The sequence below is a fragment of the Hypanus sabinus genome, chromosome 14 (assembly GCF_030144855.1).
Source record: "Hypanus sabinus isolate sHypSab1 chromosome 14, sHypSab1.hap1, whole genome shotgun sequence".
NCBI lineage: Eukaryota > Metazoa > Chordata > Chondrichthyes > Myliobatiformes > Dasyatidae > Hypanus > Hypanus sabinus.
This window is the reverse complement of record NC_082719.1, coordinates 4812603-4839505: the sequence shown is the minus strand read 5'-3', so window position 1 is coordinate 4839505 and position 26903 is coordinate 4812603. Positions and strand designations below refer to the sequence as shown.

General features: G+C 41.1%; 1 protein-coding gene across 1 annotated transcript in view; it reads left to right on the top strand.

Moving 5' to 3' along the window:
• The window catches only part of cfap299 (cilia and flagella associated protein 299), a 616657-nt gene that overhangs the window by 152528 nt on the left and 437226 nt on the right, over positions 1-26903 (top strand). The window contains exon 3 of the mRNA XM_059988714.1: positions 21924-22014. Within this exon, the coding sequence (XP_059844697.1) occupies positions 21924-22014 (91 nt within the window). The remainder of the gene's footprint in view (positions 1-21923; positions 22015-26903) is intronic.

The window sequence follows — 26903 nt, the reverse complement described above, 5'->3', positions numbered from 1 at the left end:
ACACTTCTCCCCCTTTAAAATCCTACATTCCCCAAATATAGAAGAACTGGGAAAGAAAAACAGTGATATCGTTAGCAACAGGTTACCAATACAAACACACTCAAAAAAAAAGATGGCAAATTCAACATTCAATCTAACAACAAAAGAAACTATCCAATCAAAGATTCAGTCTGTCAGGAGATTTGTGAGGGCACTGCGATCTACGCACTACCCCCGGAGACCCAGCACCCACTGCTAGTGAGGATGTTTTGGGTGGATCTAGTGTTGGGGACACAAGAGGGGTCTGTGTGTCCATCCTCTTCAGGGGACTCTGCCCCCTCTGCCCGTGCGTTTCCGTCTAGCAAAGTCACTGGTGGACATGCTTCCCCAGTAGTCTGTCTCACCATTGGAAACTCCATGGAACTGTCCACCTCTGAGCCGGAATCATGATGTAGGCGCACATGATCCTGATGTTTGTGGAAAACACGCCCATCAGTCAGCTTAACAACATAGGAGACGGGACTACTCTGCTTAAGAATAACACCAGGTAGCCATTGCTGATTGTTTCTCACATAGACATTGTCATCTGGTTCTAAATGTCTCTCTCGCACATGTTGATCATGTCCCTCCTTCTGCTTTTCCTGCTTTCTCTCCACTTTTGCCTTCATGTCCAGGCACAGCAGGTCCAATCTTAACTTAGGCCTACGCCCCATCAACATCTCTGCCAGAGTGCATGCAGTTGTAGTCTGTGGCGTGAGGCGGTACTTAAACAGGAAACTTGAAAGCTGGGTACTAAGAGAGTCCCAAGTTATCCGCTTCAGGTCTTCCTTCACTGTCTGAACAGCCCGCTCAGCCAAACGATTTGAGGCTGGGTGGAAAGGGGCCATCCAAATTTGACCAACGCCATTCTGCTGCATGAACTCACCGAACAGCTCACTGGTGAACATCCGGCCATTATCAGTGACCAGAGTGTCAGACAACCCGTGGACTGCAAACACTTGCCTGAGTTTGTCTATGGTTGAGGGGGCTAAGATGTTGCTCATGATGTGAGCTTCGATCCATTTGGAATGCATATCTACCATTACATCTGTCCTATAAAGGGGCCAGCAAAGTCCAAATGTAGCCTAGACCAGGGGTAGACTGGCCACTCCCATGGGTGCAAAGGAGCTGGTGGTAGCATGTTCTGATTGGTCTGACATTGCATGCATGATTTTACCTTGTTCTCCAGATCCTGATCCATTCTTGGCCACCAGACGTAGGATCTTGCAAGGCTTTTCATTCGAGACACCCCTGGGTGTGTCTCATGAATTTCCTCCACAATCTGTGAATGGCCAGGGGGAGGCACGCTGACCCTCGCCCCCCAGAAAATGCAACCATCCTGCAGACTCAGTTTGGTCTTGCGTTTGGCATAAGGCCTCAGTTCCTCTCCTTCCACAACTCTCGGCCAAACTTGTAAAAGTAAAGTCTTGACTTGAGACAGGACTGGGTCCCTCTCTGTCCATTGCTTGATCTGGGTCGCCTTTACAGGTGTCTCTGACAGCCTCTCCAATGAAAACACAGTCTCTGGAGGCACATATGTAGTAACAGGTGTCTCAGGTAAAGGGAGTCGACTCAGTGCATCAGCATTTGCATTACCCCCATCCGCACAGTAGTATACTGGTAGGCTGACAATGTGAGAGTCCAACACTATACCCTGGCTGAGGCTAGCGGTGGGATACATCTGCTCTCCCTAAAAGGCTCATCAGTGGTTTATGGTCCGTACAAATTGTGAATGCACATCCATAGAGGTACTAATGAAAACGTTTGACTGCAAAAACAATGGCCAGACCTTCTTTGTCTAGCTGTGAATATCCCTTCTCAGCAGCCATCAAGGTATATGTGTTGCCCTTAAGGCATTTGTTTAGCTTTATTACATTTTTGCTTTAGTAATTCATTTGTTATTATTTTCTAGTTAAAGGTAAGGCTGTTGAAAGTAAATTCATTGTCTGTGATGTATCGCGGTGTGTGATGACGTCTCACCCGGTTTCGCTGCGTCTGGTGGGAAAATACCGGTTTGGAGAAATGGGAAGGAGGGGGCTTGTGTGTGCAGGATCAGCGCGAGAAAAGTTTCTTTCTACGCACTAAGAAACATCATAGAAGTAATGCCTTTTCACCATACGTTAATGTGGAAGAGTGAACAGTAAACGGTTAATCTTATTGGGATCGTGCCTCATTGACGCCGGTTTATACTTGGTGTTTAGTTCAGAGTTTTTACACCTGTGCAAGAACACCACAGTGGAAAGGCGGCATTACCAGGTGTTTCAAGTGCTACGATGGCATCACGATCCAGTGTCAAGTTGTTGTTATCCAGCACCAGGGGCAGTAGGGCATCAACAAGTACGACTACCAACTCAAGAGCTAAAGCAGAACTGCTACGGTTCGAGCGTCATACACTGAACAGGAAGCAAAACTGAAAATGGAAAAGACTGCCAGAGAAGCGAAAACCAAAAGGAAGCAGCTGCCAGAGAAGCCAAAAACCAGTTGGAAAGGGTAAGGATAGAAGCAGAGTTAGAAGTGCTGACGCTACACTGAGAAGCCGAAGCTGCCAGGGTGGAAGCAGAGATATTAGAAAATGCTGAAGAAAAGCATGTTCTGGATGATGGAAAATCTACTTCAGAAATGACCAGATTGGAACGCACTAGCGACTACATCCGATCTCAAATGGACTTGAAGAGTCGTTCTTCCTCTCCATACTTATATGCTAACGTCCCATTTCATGAGGAGTCAAAGAGAAGTCCAATTGCATCACATCCATCTGAGGAAGACAATTTACCCTTGCAACTTTGCGACAAATTCAAGAATGAAAGGGCTGATGACAAATACTTCTCGACACCAAACTTACCAGATTTGGTGAGAGGAGAGGCAAAGGCAGAATTCAGAACAGCAAATCCCATAACAAATGTACACCCTCAGTCATATACCCCCCGACATATTTCCCCCAGCCAGCATGCCACTTGCAGTTGAACCCATGGCACAGTATTTAGCACGATGAGATCTCGTCACTTCAGGACTATACCAGTTTGATAATAAGCCTGAAAATTACCATGCATGGTACTCCACATTCACCAACGCTATCCACGGACTCCAGCTCAGAGCAACCCAAGAGTTGGATCTTATGACTAAATGGCTGGGAAAAGAATCATGCAAACAGGTGAGATGCATACGTTCAGTGTACATCAACAAACCCACGCTAGCCTTACACAAAGCATGGGAGAGACTTCGGGAGTGCTATGTGGCCCCTGAAATTATTGAAACGGCACTATTTCGATGTCTGGAAAATTTTCCTAAGGTGTCAGCCAAGGACCACACTAAGCTAAGAGAGCTTGGAGATCGACTCATAGAGATTGAAGGTGCTAAAGAAGATGGCTATTTAACTGGCCTGTCATACCTAGATACTTAATATTTTATTAGACCAATCCTGGACAAACTTCCATTTGGGCTGCAGGAAAGGTGGGTGTCTGTTGGCTCAGAGTATAAGGAAGAGAACGGGGGTTGATTTCCTCCCTGTAAGTATTTCACTAGGTTTGTGTGCAAGGAGGCGAAGAAGCGAAACGACCCTAGCTTTATGAGTCAAGGTAGCAGTACAATTCATACCAAGCCAGTCAAATCCACTTCGAATAATTTTAACATCAATAAACCTGTCTCAGTGCGTAAAATTGAAGTCTCTACACCTAACAATGACCCGAGCAAGAATTGTTCATTGCACAACAAACCTCACCCCCTCAAAAAATGCAGAGTGTTTAGGAAAAAATCCTTTGATGAGAGAATGGCTCTTCTCAAGGGAAAAAAAAATGTTTTAAATGCTGTTCCTCTACCTCTCACCTCGCTAGAGAGTGTACGATCCCCGTGAGGTGCTCAGAATGTAATAGCACTAATCACGATGGGGCCATGCATTCCGGCCCGTTACTGCAAACTGACAAAGCTCCTTCACCCTCACAAGAGGACGGCGGGGAGGGAGAGGGTCACTCCAAGACAACTGTTGTCAGCTCGAGCTGCACAGAAGTTTGTGGTGAAGGTCAGTCAAGCCGTTCTTGTTCGAAGATCTGCCTCACTAAAGTGTACCCTAAGCGAGCCAAAGACAAGGCCATCAAAGCCCATGTTATTCTGGACGATCAGAGCAATCGCTCACTAGTCAGGCCAACGTTCTTTGACTTGTTCAATAATGAGAGTAATCAGTTTCCATACTACCTTAGAACTTGCTCAGGCAGCGTAGAAAGATATGGAAGGAAGGCAGAAGGCTTCCAGCTCGAGTCGCTGGAGAGTAAGGTTGTCATCTGTCTCCCTCTGCTCTTGGAGTGTAATGAAATTTTGAATAACCGCACCAAGATCCTGACGCCAAGCGCTGTGCGACACCAGCCGCATCTCCACCACATTGCCAAGCACATCCCAGAACTGGACCCAAAAGCAGAAATAATACTGCTACTAGGAATAGATTTCTCCAGGTGCACAAGGTCAGGCAGCAGGTCAATGGACCACACGACGCCCCCTTTGCGCAATGCCTGGATCTGGGCTGGGTGGTGATAGGAGAGGTGTGCCTTGGCAGTGTACACAAACCGACAGTTAACACACTCAAGACCAATGTGCTAGAGAGTGGCCGCCATTCAATTTTTCAACCCCGCACAAGTTTCATGTGTATCAAGGAAGCACGACAAGGCTTCAACAAGTGTAGTAAAGTAACTGACAAGACACTGGGACAGTCAGTCTTTGCTCAAACTGAGCATGATGATAAACTTGCTCCATCAGCACAAGACGCCATCTTCTTAAAAATAATGGATACCAAGGTCTTCAGAGACAAAGCAAATAACTGGGTCGCCCCACTACCTTTCAGAGAACCACGCCAGCGCTTGCCAAACAACAAAGAGCAGGCAGTCAAGCAGTTCATGTCTTTGCAAAAAACCCTGAAAAGGAAACCTGAGATGCAGCAACAATACGTAGCATTCATGGAGAAGATCTTCGCTAATAGACATGCTGAAGTAGCACCGCCACTGAGGGAAGGTGAGGAGTGCTGGTACCTCCCAACGTTTGGGGTTTACCACCCACAAAAGTCCAATCAGATCAGGGTGGTCTTTGACTCCAGTGCTCAGTGTACTTGTATCTCCCTTAATGATGTGCTCCTCACAGGCCCCGACCTCAACAATACCCTTCTCAGGGTCCTGCTGCGCTTCCGGAAGGAGAAGGTCGCAATCTTAGCGGACATCCAGCAGATGTTCCATTGCTTCTTAGTACAGGAGGACTATCACAATTTCCTCTGTTTCTTATGGTACAAGGACAATGACATTAACAAGGACATCATTGAGTACCGGATAAAAGTCCATGTTTCCGGCAATAGTCCATCACCAGCCGTGGCCATCTATGGGCTGCGAAGAGCCATCAGAGAGGGCGCACAGGAGCATGGCGATGGCACCATTAAGTTTGTAAAGGCACTTCTATGTCAATGACGGCTTGATATCGCTACAGAAAGAAGATGAAACAATCGATCTGCTCCGACGTACACAAGCCTCACTTGCTGAGTCAAACCAACGCTTGCACAAGTTCGCATCAAACTGTCAGGCAGTAATGGAGGACTTTCCACAGGATGACTGTGCTCCGGCAATCAAAAACCTAGATCTAGATGGAGAAACCATACCCACACAAAGGAGTTTGGGCCTCCTTTGGGAGATTATAACTGACACATTCACGTTCTCCATGCCAACCGTGATCAAGCCATTTACCCGCCGTGGAGTTCTCTCCACTGTCAATGGTGTTTTCGGTCCCTTGGGTCTACTGGCACCAGTTACAATCCAGGGAAGAGTGCTTCTCAGAGAACTTACCTCTGAGCTCTCTGACTGGGATACTCCCCTACCAGAAGACAAGCTAAACAGATGGGAGGCTTGGAGAGATTCACTTCAAGATCTAAAACAGCTTCATATTCCACGTAGGTACACTGTGACCTCACACACCGAGGCAGCGCACAGAGAATTGTGTGTTTTTTCGGATGTATCAACCAAGGCCATCGGTACCGTGGCTTACTTGAAAGTAGTCGGGGAGGATGGTCAAGTTGAAGTAGGATTTGTAACTGGTAAGGCGAAGCTCACTCCTCAGTCCGAGCCGACAATTCCAAGGCTTGAACTGTGCGCAGCTGTCCTGGCTGTGGAAATGGCGAATCTTATCCAGGACGAGCTAGATCTAGAGCTGGATTACACCAAGTTCTACACAGATAGCAAAGTAGTGCTTGGTTATATTTATAATGAATCAAAATGTTTCTACGTGTACGTTCATAATAGAGTTCAACGTATCCGCCTGTCATCAAAGCCTGAACAATGGCATTATGTACGTACAGAGGATAACCCTGCAGACCATGCATCGAGATCCTTACCTGCATCCCATCTGGCGCAGACTTCCTGGTTCACTTGACCCCCCTTTCTGTATCAGCCACCAACAGAAAAAACTCAAATGAGCGAGACATTTGAGCTGATCGAAAGAGACTCGGAAATTCGGCTGCAGTTACAAACAGGAGTCACCTACCTCGAAGAATCAATACGTACCACTGAACGCTTTCAGCGGTTCTCCACTTTGAATTCTTTAGTGAGAGGACTTGTGTTCCTCATTCACATGGCCAGATCTCACAAACACTCATCCTGAAATAGTAAATGCAAGGGATGGCACAAATGTAACTTACCTCGGACTGCGGATGAATTGACCCAGGCAAAGGATGTCATCCTTAAAGCAACTCAAAGAGCAGCTTTTGTAGGGAGTTTTCGGCCCTCCAAGCTAATAAACCAATACCAAAGGACAGCCCTTTGAGGAAATTCAACCGGATCCTGAAGAACGATCTCATTTGCATTGGAGGCTGGATAATACACTCTCACCTTTCAGCTGCAGAAAAGAGCCCAGTAATCCTGCCCAAAGACAGCCATGTGTCCTTACTGCTCATATGCCATCACCACGAACAGGTAAGGCATCAGGGCCGTCACCGGACAGAAGGAGCAATCAGGGCAGCAGGACTGTGGATCTTGGGAGGCAAAACACTGATCAATTTAGTACTCCACACATGTGTAACCTGCAGGAAATTGCAAGGGAAGATGGAAGCTCAACGTCTGGCGAACCTCCCATCAGAACACCTTGAAGCCTGCCCTCCTTTTACGTATGTGGGGCTCGATGTATTTGGTCCCTGGACTATCACCACTAGATGCACTAGAGGAGGACAAGCAGAGAGCAGATGGTGGGCCATCATGTTCAGCTGCATGAGTTCAAGAGCGGTACACATTGAGGTCATCGAATCTTTGGATAAAACCAGCTGCATTAACGCTCTCAGGCACTTCTTTGCACTAAGAGGCTCTGCAAAACAATTAAGGTCTGATTGCGGCACAAAACTTTGTTGAAGTGTCCAAGGAGCTCGGGTTGGACAAAACGGTGAAAAGGTACCTCAGTGAGCAGGGATGCAACTGGGAGTTCAACACACCACACACCTCTCACATGGGAGGCGCATGGGAGCGGATGATTGGTGTCGCCAGAAGAATTCTTGATTCAATGTTTCTTCTGCAATGCTCCCGACTGACCCGTGAGGTACTGTGCACACTAATGGCAGAGGTCACAGCCATTATAAATGCACGACCACTCCTACCTGTGTCTTCTGACCTGGAAAACCCCTTCATACTCTCGCCATCAATGGTCCTTATGCAGAAGGCAGGAGCCCCCCCCCCTCCACCAGGGGACTTCTCTGATAAGGATTTGTAAACAAGGTAATGGAGACAGCTTCAGGCTCTTGCAAATCGGTTCTGGTCCCGTTGGAGACTTGAATATCTACCTTTGTTGCAACACAGACAAAAGTGGACAGAACCTCACAGGAATCTTCAAGTTGGAGATTTAGTCCTGCTCAGGGACAAGCAAATCACCCGCAACTGCTGGCCAATGGCCAGAATCACTGCCACATTCCCTGGTAGGGATGGACATGTCAAGAAGGTTGAATTGAAAACTTCTGACCAAGGTGATGTGAAAACTTACCAAAGGCCAGTTGCAGAAGTCGTTCTACTTCTACCTAAGGACTGATTTAGAGACTGAAGTTTTATATTATGTTCATAGTGACCGAAGGTCAGGCGGGGAGTGTGTTGCCCTTAAGGCATTGTTTAGCTTTATTACATTTTCGCTTTAGTAATTCGTTTGTAATTATTTTCTAGTTAAAGTTAAGGCTGTTGAAAGTAAATTCGTTGTCTGTGATGTATCGTGGCATGCGATGACGTCACACCTGGTTTTGCTGTGTCTTGTGGGAAAATACTGGTTTGGAGAAACGGGAAGGAGGAGGCTTGTGTGTGCAGGATCAGCGCGAGAAAAGTTTCTTTCTACGCACTAAGAAACATCATAGAACCAACGCCTTTTTACCATACGTTAATGTGGAAGAGTCAACAGTAAGCGGTTAATCTTACTGGGATCGTGCCTCATTGACTCCAGTTTATACTTGGTGTTTAGTTCAGAGATTTTACACCTGTGCAAGAACACTACAGTATATGAAGCGAAACCAATAGGCTTCTCTGAACGGTCCTCCCATTACGTGTGAGAGAACTGCCCTGACTCCATAGGGCGAAGTGTCGCATGAAAGGGTGATCTCCTTGCCTGGATCATAGTGAACGAGCAGCTTCGCTAAGTGTAGGAGTTCTTCCACTTCCTTGAAAGCTTCCTCCTGCTCTTCACCCCACCTCCACTTAGTGTCATTGTGAAGCAGCTTATACAGTGGGGCCAAAACCTTTGAGAGGTCCGGAAGAAACTTGCCATAATAATTCACCATGCCCAAAAATGATCTGAGCTCAGTGACTCTCTTGGGGCTTGGGGCCTCCTTAATAGCTCTCACTTTTTCCTCCACTGGGCAAAACCCCTCAGCTGTAATCTTGTGTCCCAGGTAGGTCACACTCAGAGCCAGGAACACACATTTTCCGCATTTCAACCCCAGCCCTGCATCTGACAGTCTCTTCAGCACCTGTTCTAAATTAGCCAAATGCTTCCCCTCTGTGGCTTCTGTGATCAAAATATCATTAAGTTACAGTGCTACGTGCAGAATCCCCTGCAGCAAAGAGTCCATTGTCCTTGGAAAATGGCAGGGCTAGACGCCACTCCAAACACCAGGCGATTGTATTTGAATAATCCCTTGTGCGTATTGATGGTGACATACTCCTTTGAATCCTCGTCGAGCAGCTGCTGTTGGTAGGCTTGGCTCATGTCCAGCTTTGTGAACAGCTTACCCCCTGACAGTGTCACAAACAGGTCATCCAGTGACAATGGGTACTCCTCCAGCTTAGAGACCTGATTCACCGTAAGCTTGTAGTCCCCACATATCCTCACCGTTGTATCTGCCTTCAAAACTGGAACAATAGGAGCAGCCCACCTTTAAAACTGGACGGACTCAATGATGCCCAGCCCTTGTAAACATACCAGTTCCACTTGACTAAGCCTTTCATGGCATAGGGCACTGACTTGGGCTTAAAAAACGTGGTGTGGCCTCAGGGTCGACATAGAGTTTCATGGTCATACCCTTCAGTGTGCCCAGTTCGTCCATGAAAACGTCACTATACTGCTGCAGAATGTTCTCCGTTGTGTGCGCATTCTTAACTTCATGCCAGTTGAACTGGATTTTGCGAAGCCAATCACGGCCCAAAAGACTGGGCCCACTGCCCTTAGCTATCACCAGCCTGGCTTCAGCCTTCTGGCCCCCACCCAAAATATCCACATATAACACCCCTAAATGAGGTATGGGCTGCCCCATATAGGTCCTGAGTTGGAGCTTAGGTGGTCTGATGGGAGGCAGGTTGGATCCCTATGTCCTCCTGTAGGTCTCTTCACTAATGACCGATGCTGTAGCCCCTGAATTGATCTCGAACTTAATGTCCTTTCCCTTGACAGTGACTGTGGCATAATATGGTTCAGGTGGTTCCTCATCTGTTTCCACCCCAAACATGTTGTAGGCACACGCTGCCTCCTCGTCTGCTTCCCCCAGGTGGTGTGTGGCTGCCCGAGTCTGGTGAGCTTTCCCCTGCCCAGGCTTAACCTCACCCTTTATGCTCCTGCACTTTTTAACTAAATGTCCCTTCTTGCTACAAGCATGGCTGATGGTATCTTTGAATTTATAAACATTTGCATAGTGCGTTCCTCCACACTGAAAACATTACACCCGCTTTTCCTGTCTCCCAGTCTCCCTCCTGACTTGGAGCACTATCACCGACTGCGACCCCCCATATCCTTTCTGTATTTCCTTGGCATTATCAGCAGCCATTTCCATGCCTTGAGCAATCTCTAGGGCTGTCTTGAAAGTCTACAGTGGGGTTTCCCCAAACAAGCGGTGTTGTATGGCGTCATTATTAATGCCGCATACTAATCTATCACGGAGCAGGTCATCCAACCCTGCCCCAAAATCGCAATGCTCCGACAGCTGCTGAAGCTCGGCCACAAAATCACCCACAGACTGACCTGGCTTCCGGACATAGCTATGAAACTTGAACCGTTGAACTATCACTGAAGGCATCGGATTGTGGTGGTTCCCCACGAGCTTGACCAGTTCGTCGTACGGAATCTCTCCCGGTTTCCATGGTGTAGCAAAGTTCCGTATCAGCTTGTACGTCTTTGCCCCACACTCACTCAGGAGAATAGAGCACTTCTTAGCCTCCTCAGTAATTCCATTAGCACAGAAAAAGTAGCCCAACTTTTCCTTGTACTCTGGCCACTCTTCGATTTGCTTGTCGAACGCACCGACTGTTCCAAACGAACAGTCCTGATCGAAAACAGGGCCGACCCATCCACAAAACCAGTTTATCTCGTCGCCAAAAATATGGGGTAACTTATACTTTACAAAAAGACCACTCAACAACTTGATGGCCAAAAGAGCATCTTTATCTGGGGCAGCAAACAATATTTACAATACAGAGGCTTCCAGATACCTCATGCAGCATGGGTGGAGGAACTATATACAATGCATACTGGGAGTAAAAAGAACGGAAGTAAAGATCCTGCCAACCCCAGTACTATTAACTTACTTTTAATAATACTCACATTACAACATGTATCTTGCTTTTTAAGGTAAAAACCTGCTGATTTGTAGAACTTTGAAGATGGATACAGTGAAAACTTAAGTCATTTGTAGCTCTACCCAGGAGACATTCAACGTACGGAAATTATTTCAATCAATGTCATGGACACAAGAGGACATCATAAGGAAACAGAAGACGTCAAGGGAGTAGAAGGAGTTCTTGTCATCCTGTCTTGAAGTGAATCTGTTAGTGGGTTGGATTGATTGTTGTGGTAGCAACCTATTAATTGTAGGAGTAAATACTAGTAGTTTGGAGGAAAGAGCTGCTTGTCTTTTCATGTCACATTGCTAAGTATTTAGGTGCTAACCTCTGTTATTGACTTTGTGTCAATTGTTCTGTTCAGAGTGTGATGATTCCAATTAGCTGAACAGGTACAACAAGGTTTGGACCACTGTTTTTTCTTATTTGTTTTTGAACATTCAAGCTTAGTTTTAAAATTTTATTGGCCTAATCTGTTCTGCACAACAGCTAGCTTTGAATTATTTCTCATTTCTCATATTTCTGGAAGTCGATGGGATTACATTAATTTGAAGATGAATGATGAAGCAGTGGAATAATAATTAGAATCACAGGTCTTGGTCCATAACAATACCTTGAACTGATTTAAATTACAAATGAGGCAAATAATCAAATTTACAGAAATAAGGTAATTGACAGATGAATTTGGTAGATGACTTAAAGAAAAAAATCACTATAACAAGATTTGGAATCCATTCTATGAAAGGCCAGTAGAGGAAGAAAGTTTCAAAGCATTTATAAAGCATTTGTGCGTGCATTAGAAGTGCCAACTTGCTGTAAAGTGGGATTAGTTTGAATAATTTTTCTTTGGCCTGCAAGGATAGGACAGACAAATGACATCCTTCTGTGGAATAAATCTCTTTGAACTTGATTTTATGATTTTGTGGTCATTCAACAGTACTTAAACTCAGGTTGGATGTTTACAACATAATTTCTATCTATATTCAATTTATTTCTGTCCCATTTATAGTTATGTTACTTCTGTAACATACTTCTGTCTAATAGTTAAAAAATGAAAAGTTGGCTAAAGCTGTATAGAACACTTAATTTAAATGGATAACAGTCTATTTATTTCAAGTAGCTAAATTGGCAAAATGGAGATAGGTAATGCTGCCAATAATGGAAAGGTTAGTTAAGTGAGCTCCATAAATGGCCATTTACTGTCTAGATAACATATGCTTTGGCCAATAGCAGTAACTTTGTGAGATCTGAAGGAATGTGTTGTCCTATGAGCCAGAAATGCTGAATGAAGTTTAATCATGAGTAAGACATTCAATCATTGTGGCAGTTTTAGAATTACAGCTTTTCATCAAACAAGTGTCATTTCCTCTTCCTCATGTTTGTTAAGAAAAATAATGAAGTTGCAACTTTTTTTCAAATGCAAGTTGTTCTTTATGACATAATTTATCACACTTCTTAGAATGTCGTTAACTCAATTTCCTTTGTTATAAGTAAGACATCTGTCAATTCCCTTTGCTTTATAGTCTGTATTGGAACTGAAATATTTTCTTCAGATACAACAAACAGATTCTGTTTAATTTCTGTTCACCTAGTTTTCATAGCAATAACATTTTTATATCTTCATGAACAGAAATTGTATCAAGAGGATATTTCAGTAAACTCAATTAGCTTATTTGTGTTGTCACATAGAAAACAAAATGGTAAAATAATCAAATTTGAAGTATAACCAAGTTAAACAGGAGAAGTTCATAATTTGGGAAATGCATTTGAATTTAATTTTAATATGCTTAGATTTAAATATTTTCCAGTTTAACTAATTCATATCAGGAAATAAAACCACAGGTTAGCTGCAGATGACTGGGATATTCTTGAACACGGTGTACAATTTTCTTTCATTGTGTATCTACATTGGTGCATTTTTCATTTTGCAGTCTTACACACTGAAGTAACAAATTGATGCATAATAATTTACAAGAGCTAGATGTTGTGTAACCAGTAATTTGTAGGTTAATTACTAGATTGGTTCATTATTTTTATGATGCCAGTTTTTTGCTTAGTTGCTTTCAATCAAGTGATCCACTCCCTTTGAAAGTGGAAAAGAATGCCACTTTTTTTGAACCCACTTCAAGTGTATGTAGTTTAGGATGACTGCTAGACAGATTCAGTTTTCCTATTTCATACTTCTTGATGACTTTTATTTATTGTTGTAGTTAAACGCTAAATCAGTGAGTGGTGATAGAAGATTATCCCAATAAATTTTGGAGGAGCAATAGAGCGGTATTCACTGTAAATCTGCTAGTAGCTATTCAGAACATTTGTACTGTTGTTTTGTCAGGTGCAAGTGCCTCATGGTAGGGTCAAGGCTGTATAACCACACTATTCAAGCACTAGCTCAAGGAAATCTGCTATATCCATAATGTTTTGGTTGTTTTATCCAACAATATTATAATGATTGTATTATGCAAAAGATCATAACTTTTATTTTTTGTCAGCAAAATTTTATTTTTTTCTAAAGTCTAAAAGGAATTTAAATTAGTTAATAATTTGTTAAAATACTTTTTTTCAGCACGATGCTTGCTGCAAGTAATTTCATTTCCTAAGGTAAGGTCAAGTACAGACCCATCACTACAGGAGCCAGAAAAAAAAATCCTGGATGCACTTAACAAATTGTATATTTCTAAGCCCGTTGTACAATGCTTGTCCCAGCCCATCACCGATATTCTAGGAAAGGTTCTTGTTAATCTATGAACAGTCCCAGAAATAGTGAAAGTGATTCAATATCACCATATCACCCTGGTTGCTGGGTAGTAGTTAGAATAGAATGGAATCCACAGGCTACCAACTGTTTTCACTGAGCAGTATAATAAACTGAAGTGAGAGTGGAGTGTTCTTGTGCTCATCTTATGCTGGAGTTTGAGAGCTCATGGGCTCTCCATTATAAGGTAAGATAGGTCCTGCAGGTGTAGAGGTGGTGAGAAACTTAAGCAATTCAACCTTAACCAATCAAGACTTCCTTGCAGGTATCTTTCAGGAAGAAGTCTCTGAAGAGTATACTGAGTAATTAAGAGCATGATTTTTGATTTAGCTGACCATATTTCTGGGTATATTCTATTTTGGAAGTGGCAGTGCCTTTGCTTGCAAACTCTCTGGGTAGGAATCAGAATCAGAATCAGAATCAGACTTTAATCGCCAAGTACCTGTGCACATACAAGGAATTTACTTCCGGCAGATGTTGTCTCTCTGCTCATAACAATAATAATGATAAATATAAATGAAAATATAGATTATACATACAGGTAGTGCAATCCAAGTAATAGTTAGCCAACAGTTAACCGGCAGTTAACTGTTCAGCAAAGTGACCGCAGTATGGAAAAAACTTCTCCAGTGCCTATTAGTCTTAGTCTGGAGGGATCTGAAGCGCCTACCAGACGGAAGCAGTTCAAACAGTCCGTGCGCAGGATGGAAGGAGTCCTTTATGATGTTCCCCGCCCTCTTCTTCAACCTGGAGGAGTACAGGTCCACAATAGAGGGCAGGGAGGCTCCAATGATGTGCTGAATTTAACACTGAATTTAACAGACTACAGGATGGACATCTATTATAAAGTAATATTGCTGGAACTAGTTTTCTTGGGTCAAAGCACTGGATAACAGTTGCAGCCCTGCTAAACTCTAGAGGTACAGTTGCCTTATGTAGGATTTATGATAAGTTCTACTAGTTACATTAGTCAGGGGAGTTTAGGTAATCTGGTAATCTGGGCCAGTTGTGTAGAAGTAAGCAACCAGGATTAGGACTTAGAGGCTGGTGGTAAGTAGTGGGCCTGGATTCCTGTGCCTAGGTCCTCATGAATGCATGTATGTACCTACCTATGTATGCATCCACTAATGCATAAACATTAATATCCCAGTAGTCTGCAGTTGTCTATGTGCCCTTTGCTGCCAGGCCAAGATTTTAAGGCTACCCCTTCATGAAAGAAACCATACACAGAACACTTCCATTATGGGCCTGCACAGAATTCTGGTACCATATCTCATGAGCTCTGATGCCCAGATATTAAAGTTGCAGATGTGAGTAAAATAGGACTGGTAGGGGAAAAAAAACACAATATAAAGAACAAGCAGTGAGTCAACTTTATTCTGGAGGGCAATATTGTCTTAATGCAGTGAACATTACCATCAAGAATAAGCTAATCCTCTGTCTAAAACAAGAGAAAATCTGCAGATGCTGGAAATCCAAGCAACACACACAAAATGCTGGAGGAACTCAGCCAGCCAGGCAGCATCTATAGAAAAAAAGTACAGTCGACTTTTGGGGCTGAAACCTTTCGTCAGGACTGTCTTAGTCAGATGAAAAGCAGAATTAGTGAGTGCCTTGTGATCCGTTGTCTCACCAAAATAGTTATTGAAGAGCTACTTCCCAATTTGCAGGGAGGGGTGCCGTTCACTTTGAAGCAGAGTAGCACAGCTGCTCCAGAAGAAATTCAGAAAGCAGCACCAACTATTATACATAGATATTCTCGACCCCTTACTAAAGGCTTTGGCACAACCACCATGAGAGAACACACGTCTCCACAAATTTAACTGTTCATAAATAGTCTCCATCTTTTTTTTCCTAGTGAAATCAAGTCATGATTCTAACCACCAAGTTTACAACAGCATCATTCTCAGTGAAGAGCAGTATCAGACAGTTCTGATGAAGGGATGTGGTGCACTACATATACCTGTCTGAACACACCCCCCCCGCTGACTGCTCCTGTGGCTCCTTCCACAGACCCCTGTATAAAGGCGGTTGGAGGCACTGCACCTCCCTCAGTCTCCAGGATGTTGTGTGGTGGTCTCTTGCTGCTGATGGTGCCTTCTTCCAGCTAATAATGCTTTCTTCCAGCTAATAAAAGCCTATCTCGACTCACGTCTCCGAGAGTTATTGATGGTGCATCAAGGGGCTCAAGCTGAAATGTTGATTATTCATTTCCCTCCATAGGTGCAGCCTGACCTTCTGTGTTCCTCCAGCATGTTCTGTGTTCCAGATTTCCAGCATTCGTAGTTTCAGACAAGACCCCAAATTTGTCCTGTTATCTTTTTTGTTACAATGCTGCATCTGAACTTCAACAAACTTCCCATAGAAACAAATATTCAAAACAAATGCCAATCTGTACAACCTAGGTACAAGTCTACAGCTGTAGAGCCAAGGACACACAAACCAGAGCAATCAAGTGGCAGCTTGCAGGCGGTGCTTGTACCTGCATGGTTTGGAATCCAGCCATCTTTTAGAGGCTGGAGTCCAAGACATCTTTCATTTGTTCATTGATGCAAATGGGAAAGCAGCCTTGTATCTACCTTTGCTCTACATCACTGAACTCCATCTGCATGTGAAGATTTTGAAAGATAAGACCAATACTCATATCATGTTAGCAGCCTCTTAATAAAGGTAGGTGTTACTGAGGAAATTCAACATCATCTTCCTTGCAGTAGCAATGCCTTTGGTTGATTTGAGGAAAAGGATTTTTGAAGATTAAGACCCCAAACCCAGTATTAATTACATATTTTACCGGGCATAAATGATCTCTACTCTCCAATACTTGGATTTTTTACAGCAGGCACTTTGGGGGAACAAACCAGTGTAGAATATACACAGTAAACAGTAGGGTACTGAGGAGCGTTGTAGAAAACATGATCTGGGAATACGGACCCATAATTCCTTGAAAGTTGTGTCACAAGTAAATAAGGTTGTAAAGAGAGCTTTTGGCACATTGGCCTTCATAAAGCAGGGTACTGAGTACAGGAGTTGGAATGTTATGTTGAAGTTCTACAGAACATTGATGAGGCCAAATTGCAGCTTTGGCCACCCAACTACAGTGAAGATAATCAATAAGATTGAAAGAGTGCAAAGAAAATTTACAAGGATGTTGCCAGGACTTGAGGACCTGAATTATAGGGAAAGGTTGAATAGGTTAGGACTCTTTTTCCCTAGAGTGTTGGAAAGTGAGAGGTGATTTGACGAGTGGTATAGATAGGGGTATGAGGGGTATAGATAGGGTATATGTAAGCAAGATTTTTCTGGCAAGTTCGGGTGAGGTGAAAGTAAGGGTCATAAATTAAGGATGAAAGGTAAAATATTTAAGAACGAGGTACTGAGAGAGAGGGAGCTTCTTCACTCAGAGGAGGGAGTGTGGAACGAGCTACCAGCTGGATAAATACATGGATGGGAGAGGCATGGAGGGTTCTGGTACAGGTTGATGGGACCAGGAGGAATAATTGCTTGGCATGCATGAGATGGGCTGAAGGGCCTGTTTCTGTATTGTAGTGCTCTATAACCCTGACTCCTCAAAGAAATGTAAAATGCCCACCAATTCCTGGGAATTTCTAACCATGATCGCTCAAAGTAGCATTTGAGCTATTATTGGGAATCTTGAGTCCATGCATTAGAACCTCATAGGAACTGTATATAAGCAGCTGAAACTGTATACCACCTCACAAATTATCACAAGGCTTGTCAGATTTCCCCCTGCCCCATTTCTTTCCCACCAATACCAGATCATTAGAGAAGATTGCTCAAAAAGGAGTTGCATTTTTATTTTCGGGGGGTGGTGGCTGGAGGGATCAAGGGATATAGTTAAAGATAAAGCTGGATCAGGTACTGTATCTAGATAATCTGTCATGGTAGTATTGAATGACAAAACAGGCTCAGAGGGTTGAATGGTCCTCTCCTGTTTCTTTTTTCCATGCTTATACATTTTTGTGTTCATTTGTTAATTATTACAATTAAATTATGTAATCAGAAGACAAGATACATCAGAATCTAAACCCATCTCATGGTGTATTTAATTAATAAATTATGCACTGCTATGTGGATATTTAATCTTACTCTGCTGTGCTTCAGGAATTTAGTTAAATGTGTTCCATTGATTGCACTGTGTCCAGTTTTACAATCCTGACATTGAGTTTACTTATTGTAGAGGAAAATGTGATTGATTTGCCTGAATTTCAGCCGTAGGTCTGGCAGAAATCCTCCAGAATTAGTATCAGTGAACTGTTCCCACTGAACTGGACTCACTTTCAAGGATTCTTCAACTCATGTACCATTGTTTATTTATATATCTATTATTGTAATTCATTTTTTCTCTCTTTTGTATTTGCAAAGTTTGTTTTTGCACCTCCTGTTGGGTGTGGCCCTTCATTGATTCTATTGTTTTTCTTGTATTTACTGTGATTGCCTGCATGACATCTCAGGATTGTATATATAGTAAGATCTGTACTTTGATAATACATTTACTTTGAACTTTGATTACTAACATACCCTTCTCTGGGAGCTGAGCTAATCTTTCATCAGTATTATGATTGCTATAGGGAAATTGATTCAAGCATTTATCTGCTTTAGGCTGACAAAAGCAAATTAAGATTATTCAAGGAATATGGTTGCTGAGATCTTACCAGAAGTGAAATCACATACTCAGCACTTTTACCTCTAAGGAAGTAATGATAAGTTTCAATTTTGTTTTGGTTTAGAACATTATATTATGAGAGCATATGAGCGAGATTAGGAGTTACACCCAATATATTAAAAAATCTGAGCTCTTAGTAACAAATTCTATTTACATGACTCTGGACAAAGAACAGTAAAATGGAACATTTTGAATTGGCCTTTGACTTGGAGACTGCACAGTTTATTTCAAAACTGATTTTGTGATAAACCGTAACTTTTGTTACATCAGAACAGGAAAGTTTTGACTGTAAATCAAATTTAATGTATAGAATATCTGGGGAAGTCCACCTAAATTTTAGTTGCAGATGGAATAATAAATCTTCTGAGATTACTTTTAAGCTTAAAAATAGCTAAAATAGAGATAATTTCTACTCTTCTACCTATACAGATAATGTGTGTTTTTTGTTTTGTGTTTGGATAAACAGGCTTAGATCATTGATGTAAGTAAAGTTCAAAAAAGTTCAAAGTAAATTTATTATCAAAGTGCATGTATATCACCACATACAACCCTGAGATTTATTTTCAATGAAAGACCACACCGAGTGTTCAACCAATGTTCGTCATTGATTCGTCATGCAACAAACTGCGAATACAAAAAGAGAGAAAAAAATAATAATGAATAAATATCAAGAACATGATATGAAGTGTCCTTGAAAGTGAGTTCATAGGTTGTGGGAACTTTTCGATAATGGGGTGAGTGATCTTGAGTGAAGTTATCCCCTTTGGTTCAAGAGCCCAGTAGTACAGGGGTAATAACTGTTCCTGAACCTAGTGGTATGAGCCCTGAGTCTCCTATACCTTCCTGATGGCAGCAGCAAGAACAGAGCATGTCTTGGGTGGTCTGGATCCCTGATGATGGATATTGCTTTCCTGCAACAATGCTTCATGTAGATGTGCCCAATTGTGGGGAGGGCTTTACCTGTTATGGGCCGGGCCATATCCACTACTTTTTGTAGGATTTTCTGTTCAAGGATATTGGTATTTCCATACCAGGCTGTGATGTAGCCAGACAATACACTCTCCAGCACACATTTATTAGATCTTGCATCAAAACTTCACTAACTGCTAAGGAAGTAGAGACCCTGCCATGCTTTCTTTGTAATTGTGCTGACGTGCTGGACCCAGTACAAGTCCTCTGAAATGGTAACACTGAAGAATTTAAAGTTGCTGACCCTCTCCACCTCTGATTCTCTGAGGAAGACAGACTGGTTGATGGACCAATGGTTTCCTCCTCCCGAAGTCAATAATCTGCATCTTGCTGAGATTGAATGAGACTTTATTGTTGTGCCATCATTCAGCTGTTCTTAGCCACTAAGTCATAAATGGTAATGCAGGTAGAACAAGGGGGGCTAAGCACACAGCCTTGTGGAGCATCTGTGCTGATGGAGGTAGTTGCTAATCCGAGCTAACTGATGTCTGCAAGTAGGTGGAGTAATGAAAAGGGTAAGACTCCTATGAGACACAAAACTTGAAAACAATTTCAATGACTTCAGTCACAGCCTCCCTGCTGAGTTTTGCTTCATTATTTATCCCTTCCATTTTCTCTCTCATTCAACTGTGGAAGGAATGTACTCAAAGAGAAACTAATGTTATCAGGTGGATTGCCAGCTTTACGAACCTTCTAATTTTAATTTCCACTGAGCTCAATAGAATATAAATTCAGGTGGAGTGTAAAATGTTCGGATGGAATGTAGATTATTGTGTTAGCTACCCAAAGTAAATCAGCCCCCAATTCTTATCATATTTTGCCATGTTTAATTGCTATGTTTAATTTCAACTGCCTTTCCATTCAATTGTCTTCTAATTCTTCACTTTATCCTGTGGATAGTTCTGTCTGGCAATACATCTGCAAATCAGCTCCTCCCATTTCTATTTACTGCTTTCTCCTTACCTTTCATATGTTGCACTAGAGATTAGTCTTTCTGTCACTATATTCATGTTCTTTGAATTATTCAAATTGGTTTATTAATGTCACATGTACTGAGATGTAGTTAAAAATTGGTCTTGCACACTGTTCATACAAATCAAATCATTGAGGTAGAACAAGATTAAAAAGAAGGCAATTCAGAACAAAGTAACAGCTACAGAGAAAGTAAAATGCAGGTAAAGACTAAAGTACAAGATCACAACAAGGTAGATGTGAAGTTTAGAGTTCATTCTATCTTCCTAGGGAGCCATTATCACCATCTTATAACAGTGGGGTAGAAGCTGTCCTGCTTTTCAGCTTTTGTATTTTCTGCTTGATGGGAGAGGGGTGGGTAAGGTGTTTGATTATGTTTGCTGATTTACTCAGATGGTGGGAATTATAGACAGATCAAACTATCATTTAGTTGCATTATTTTCCCACGTGTTTTTATGCTTTCAAATGCCCCTTTAAATACCCTTTTGATTGTTCCTTGCCATTTGACACTCTTCTACATCTATATGATGCCCTCATTTCCATTTAGTAATTTTTATAAAGCATTTTAGGATATTCTCATTGTTAATATGGTGTTACCCCAAGATGTCACAGTAATTGTAGTGTTCCTCGTTTGAGCTACTTTGTTCATTGATTAATGCAGTAACTTTAAATTACCCAATTTTTTTTAAATTCCTAAATCCCTCTCTGTTTATGTTTATGACACATTAATAGATATTAACAGTCACCAATATAATAATGTTAATTTTAGCTAATAGTATAATAATTGAAATTTCCTTCGCAAGCTTTCAAGAGTGCTTTAAGCAATTAACCTTTTTCATAATCTTCACATTAGGTTGGGAACAGATTATTCATTGATGCTTTTTGGTGGATTTAGCCAGTTCTTACTATTTACTTGAAATATCTATGCTTGCATTGCACACAATAAATTTACCTGATTAAAAAGCTATCTTGTGCAACATATTTGTAAAATAGTGGTTTAAAACTACTCTTCCCTTCAATAACCAGATGTTACTTAAAGTTGTCAAAATGCCCAGATTGACCTTTCTTTGGCGAATTGTCTTGTGTGGTACTTTATTTTAACATTTCAAGGATGAATTTGCGCTTGATAAAACATTAAAACAGTGCTTGAGTCTAGTTTCTATCATTCTATTCTCTCTTAGCATATTTATGATATCCTTATCAAAGGTATTAGGTGTTTCAAATGGATAAAATCATTCCTGGGTAAATTCATTCATTGTAGCATTTTCAAAAGGACATGGAATAATCATTTTACTGAAACCATTTGGAAAAAAATATGTCATGCATCAAATTAGTGACAGTTCCCACATAAACTTGGACTTAGAGTACTGCATGTTCCCACCATGTCCTATATTGACAATTAAACCCTTTTCCATTAGTTTCACAGGAGTGGATTGACCTGACTCTTTAAAGCAAATGTTTATAAAATTCAATTTATCTTATTTTATTCTTGCAGAGCATTGGCAAGTCCTGGAAAAGAGCTGAAAGATAACTTCTTGTTGGCACTGGCAGAGCGTGAAGAAGACAACCGCAGTGGGAAAATGAGTGTAAGTTCACAATCAAGGGCTCAGCTTGCATATAATTTCTATTTCTGTTGGAAAAAGTACTAGATTTGGCTTGTATTCAAATGTGAATTAGGAGAAGGGGTAGATGATGTGACTACAGTAATTCTTCCTTCACATCTATCCCAAAATGCCTTTTTTTATTTATCACTGACTCTATTTATCACTGACTACTCTGCTTCCCTCATCCTTTGAAGAAGAGATTTCCAGTCTCACTGTACTCTAAGAAAAAGGTTTGCTTCAATCCTGTCTTAAGTGATTAATCATATATTCTTAATATGTAATGCTTAATACTAGGTTCAAATTTCAAATAAAATTTATTATCAACGTACTTATATGTTACCATAAACCCTGATATTTCTCACACAAGAGAGAACATCCTCTCCACATGAAGGGGACTAAATTGCTGTCAAGACCAATTAGGACCAAATATATTTCAATCAAATCACCTCTTACTCTTCTGAGTTACATCAGAAGCAAGCCGAGCCTGCTAAATCTTTCTTCATAAGAAAATCTCCCCATTCCAACTGCCATTGAATGGACAATGGTGCGGCTTCTAAAGTTGCTGCTTCACAGCTCCTGTAGTCAAGGTTTGATCTTGACCTCTAGTGCTGTCTGTGTGCAAATTGTATATTCTTGCTGTGAGTGCATGGGTTACTCTGAACGTCTCTGTTTCCTCCCGCATTCTGAAAATAAATAGATTGGAATAACTTACAAATTGGCCACTGTAAAGTGTCCGAAAGTGTAAATGAGCAATATAATTTGGATGCAGATTTGTGGGCCTCAGGGTCTGTTTCTATGCTGTATTCCTCTATGAAGGGTCTCAGCCGAAAACGTTGTCTGTTTTCTCTTTTCCCTAGATACTGCCTAGCCTGCTGAGTTCCTCCAGCATTTTGTGTCTATTGCTTTGATTTCTAACAGATTTTCTCTTGTTTGTGATTCCACTATGACTCTAAGCCTTTTCTGAAATGCTTCAAGTGCATTAGCATTCTTCTTTAAACAAGGCTACGTCCACACTACGCTGGATAAATCCATAACCGAAGCTTTTTCTCTTTGTTTTTACCCTTCATCCGCACTAAAATGGCGTTTTCGTCCGCCGAAACCGGAGCTTTTCAGAAACACTCTCCAGAGTGTGTAATTTTGAAAATGCTGGATTGGCCGGAGCAGCGTGGATGGGGTAACCGGAGAAATCTAAAAACGCTGTCATGACGTGCCAGAACAGATGGTGACTGCTGCACGCTATTTCATTGTTTTCTTGAATGCAACCTAACAATTTCAGAACAGACAGCAACAAGACTGAAGCGAGAAGAGTTAGAAATGTACTCACCAAATACTTTGACCCATAACTTACTGAATAAATAATTATATTCACTTTGCCCTGTTTTCTGTCCTTGCTCATATGAAGGTGGTTACCTATTGATGCAAGTACTTCTCTGACAATAGATGTGTAACAGCCTAATGTAACATTGTATGGAAATACAAGATAACACTGATGCAGACATGTTTTGTACATTTAACAAGGGGCTTTATTAATGCAACAGAGTTCGTCAGTTTTTCAATGTTCCTTGTCAGTTAGGTCATACTGTCCAAGAACGCCCTGTCGGTTGCCTCCATACGCTCTAGTATTTGTTTTTTTTTTACTTTTAAGTTCTCCTGTGTGAGAGCCAACGGCTGTCCGTCGATTAAGTTTTTCTAGTCTGTAACTGCACGAACTCGCACTTTCACTGTGAGATTCAACACCAAACATGTTGCTTGTTTTCGGTAGATGTGTCCTGTGCATGGCCAGTAGGAGGAGATTCGCCGAAATATCGGGTTTAATGTGGACAGAAATATTTTTAAAAAATCATAGTGTGGGCGCTTATCGTTTTTACGCGAAACCGGCGTTTTCAAAATTATCCAGTCTAGGGTGCACATAGTCTAACTCTCTAACAGTTTATCAAACATGTTCACACTAATACCCCATGCAACTGAAACACAACCTCACTACTTTTGCATTCATCACCCCAGCATTAAATAATGATGTTGTGTCAGTTTTCCCAATTGCTTAGAATACCTGCATAAACATTTTGCAATTAATGCACCCTTCATCTTAAGTTTCTGCAATCTTTCGCTATTTATGTAATATGCTTCTTCTTTGTTTTTATGGCAAAGCTGACTAGTTTGCATTCTCACACATTTACCAGATCTTTTCAATTAATCGACCTACATTCTTTTGTCGTCTCTTTATTGCTTCTTCACAACTTACTTTCCCTACCTATCTATTATGCATTTACAGTGAATAAAATTAAATGGTTCTTTGCTATTACGCACTAACATTCATTGTAAAAAAAAGCTTGAAAGTAAAATAAAGTACAAATTTGTCATTGTTTGTTTTGCACTACTACCAAAGAACATTTTTATCCATTAATTGATTTGCTGTTAACTATAGATCTTAGAATTATACACCACTTTGCTAGCAACTTCACCTGCAGCTTTCAACTGTGTCTAATGAGTAGCTCTTGGAACTTTACCTGCTCCTACAGCAGCAGTTCATCAGAAAATCTGTTTATGGTATTGGAATTGGAGAAGCTCTGAGAAGTTAACACTCTGTATGCAATACTGCAGCAGTAGCAGTATTAAAAAAGGTATGAATTTATTCAGCACCGATACAGGGTTTCAAGCCAAAACATCAACAGTTTTGATCCTCACACAGATGGAACATAGTCCACTGAGTTCTTCCATCTTGTTGGTTGTTGCCTTTGATGTATTTTCTTTGCTCTTTTATTCCTGTAATTGAAAACTAATATTTTCTGCAGTGCTTTTGACTTGGTCTTTTTTTGTTCAAAGGATTGCACAAAGACATAATATGGTACGATTTTAATTGGGAAATCAAATGCAAACTATTGTCCTGAAGGTAAATTAAGACACAGGTTAATTTTACCATTTTGAGTTGATTTTTGTTTCTACAAATTCACTGTTATAATCAATGAGATTATCACTAATTTAGAGAAAACTTTTCACTCACTCATTCCTCTCTAAATTACATTAATTGTATTCACATTTTTTGTTTGGCCTCAGCTAATTTTAATTTCAAACATATAGATACAAAAGATTTGAAAAGGGTAGAAGGTGTAAATGATTGGAAAATTTTATTTCACTGCTGCAAGTTATACAGAAACATAGATGCTAAGAAGGTTTGAAATAGAACTTCATTTTAAAACAAAATCAATTCTGATTGGAAAAACAAACAACCAAAAACGCGATGCCCTTCCTAAAGCTGGACTTATGGGATTTGTAATTAAAAGATCAAACACAGACTGAAGAAGGGATATTGGAATCTGTGGACACATATTTTCCCAATGAATATTGACTATGTAAACAGTTTCATGCAAAAGGCATTCTAGCTTTTAAACTTATGTTATTGAAGTTGGTATAAAGGAACTGGTTACAACTTGTTCTTTTTCAAGACTATTCAAAGAAACCACTGTAGTTGACTTAGAAAACAGTGAATTAAGCAGCTTCTAATGTACCTCTTCCTGTGTTTAAAACCCAAGGAAGAAAATATGGCAGAGCATATGACTAACAATATTGTGCTGACACACTTCTTTCTTTCCTTCACTATTTTCCAAGTCCTCTGAAGTGCTTCCTTTGATGAAAAAAGGCTGATTGTAGGAATGTTTATTTCATTTTCAATTAACCTAAATTTGCCCCCATTTAATAAACCTACTGCTGGAAAAATTATGAGTCATGCAGGTAATTTCAGCTAAATGTTTGACAATTCTCATTTTGTCCAAACTCTACAAAGTATATCAAACTATATTTACATGGGCAAAGACTGTATCTCAAGGAGTACTCTGTGCTTAATTCTACACTGACAGGTTTACAGAAGTTTATTGTCCATGTTTGTGGCTTACTATTTTAATTCAAATTGACTGTTTTGTGACATATTAACATACAAATGAATCCATTAAATTTCTGTTCAGTCATATCAGAAATGTGATTTTGGTCAGGAAGGATAATATGACACTCATCTACTAACAGCCTCATGAGGATAAGTACATAAGAACAAGAAAAGTAGGAAGGGAAATTGCTCTTTGAATTAAAAAAGAATCAAAGATTCATTATTCTCTGAAGCTATTCTTCCTCATTTTTGGGTGACCCTTTATGTGAATACTATGCCTCATAATTCTCAATTTCCATATGAGGAGAAATATCCCCACTTGTTTCTGACAGGATCCCCCAGAATGTTATATGTTTTAAGAAAATCAGTTCTCATTCTTCTCAACTTGAATATGAAAGGACACAATCTATTCAAGTATCCAAGGAATCAATTAAATGAGCTTTTACTGCATTGCTTCAAAGAACATTTGATCAATACAGAGTCAAAATTGTATGTAAAACTGCAAGTGTGTTCAGTATGATATGGTAATGCAACCGTTAATGCAATGCTCTATAGCACCAGTGATCTCAATCGGAGCTCAGCACCCGCTGCTACCTGCAAGGAATTTGAACATTCTCCTCATCACTGTGTAGGTTTCCTCTGGGTGCTCCAGTTTCTTCCTATTTTCCAAAGACGTGCGCTTTAGGGTTAGGGTTAGTAAGTTGTGAGCATGATATATTGATGCTGGAAGTGTGGGATATTTGCGGGCTGCCCCCAGCACATCCTCATGACATAAACAAAACATTTTACTCTATGTTTCAATGCACATGTGACATATAAAACTAATCATTATCTTTATCTTTAATAGTAATGCCCGATAGGACTGCCTGATACAACTTCCCTACTTTTGCACTCCATCTTATTGGGAACTTAGATTTTCATTTCATTTGTTTTCCAGATTATGCTCTGTGATAGATGAGGACACACAAATCACATTGCAGCCAATATTCATTGG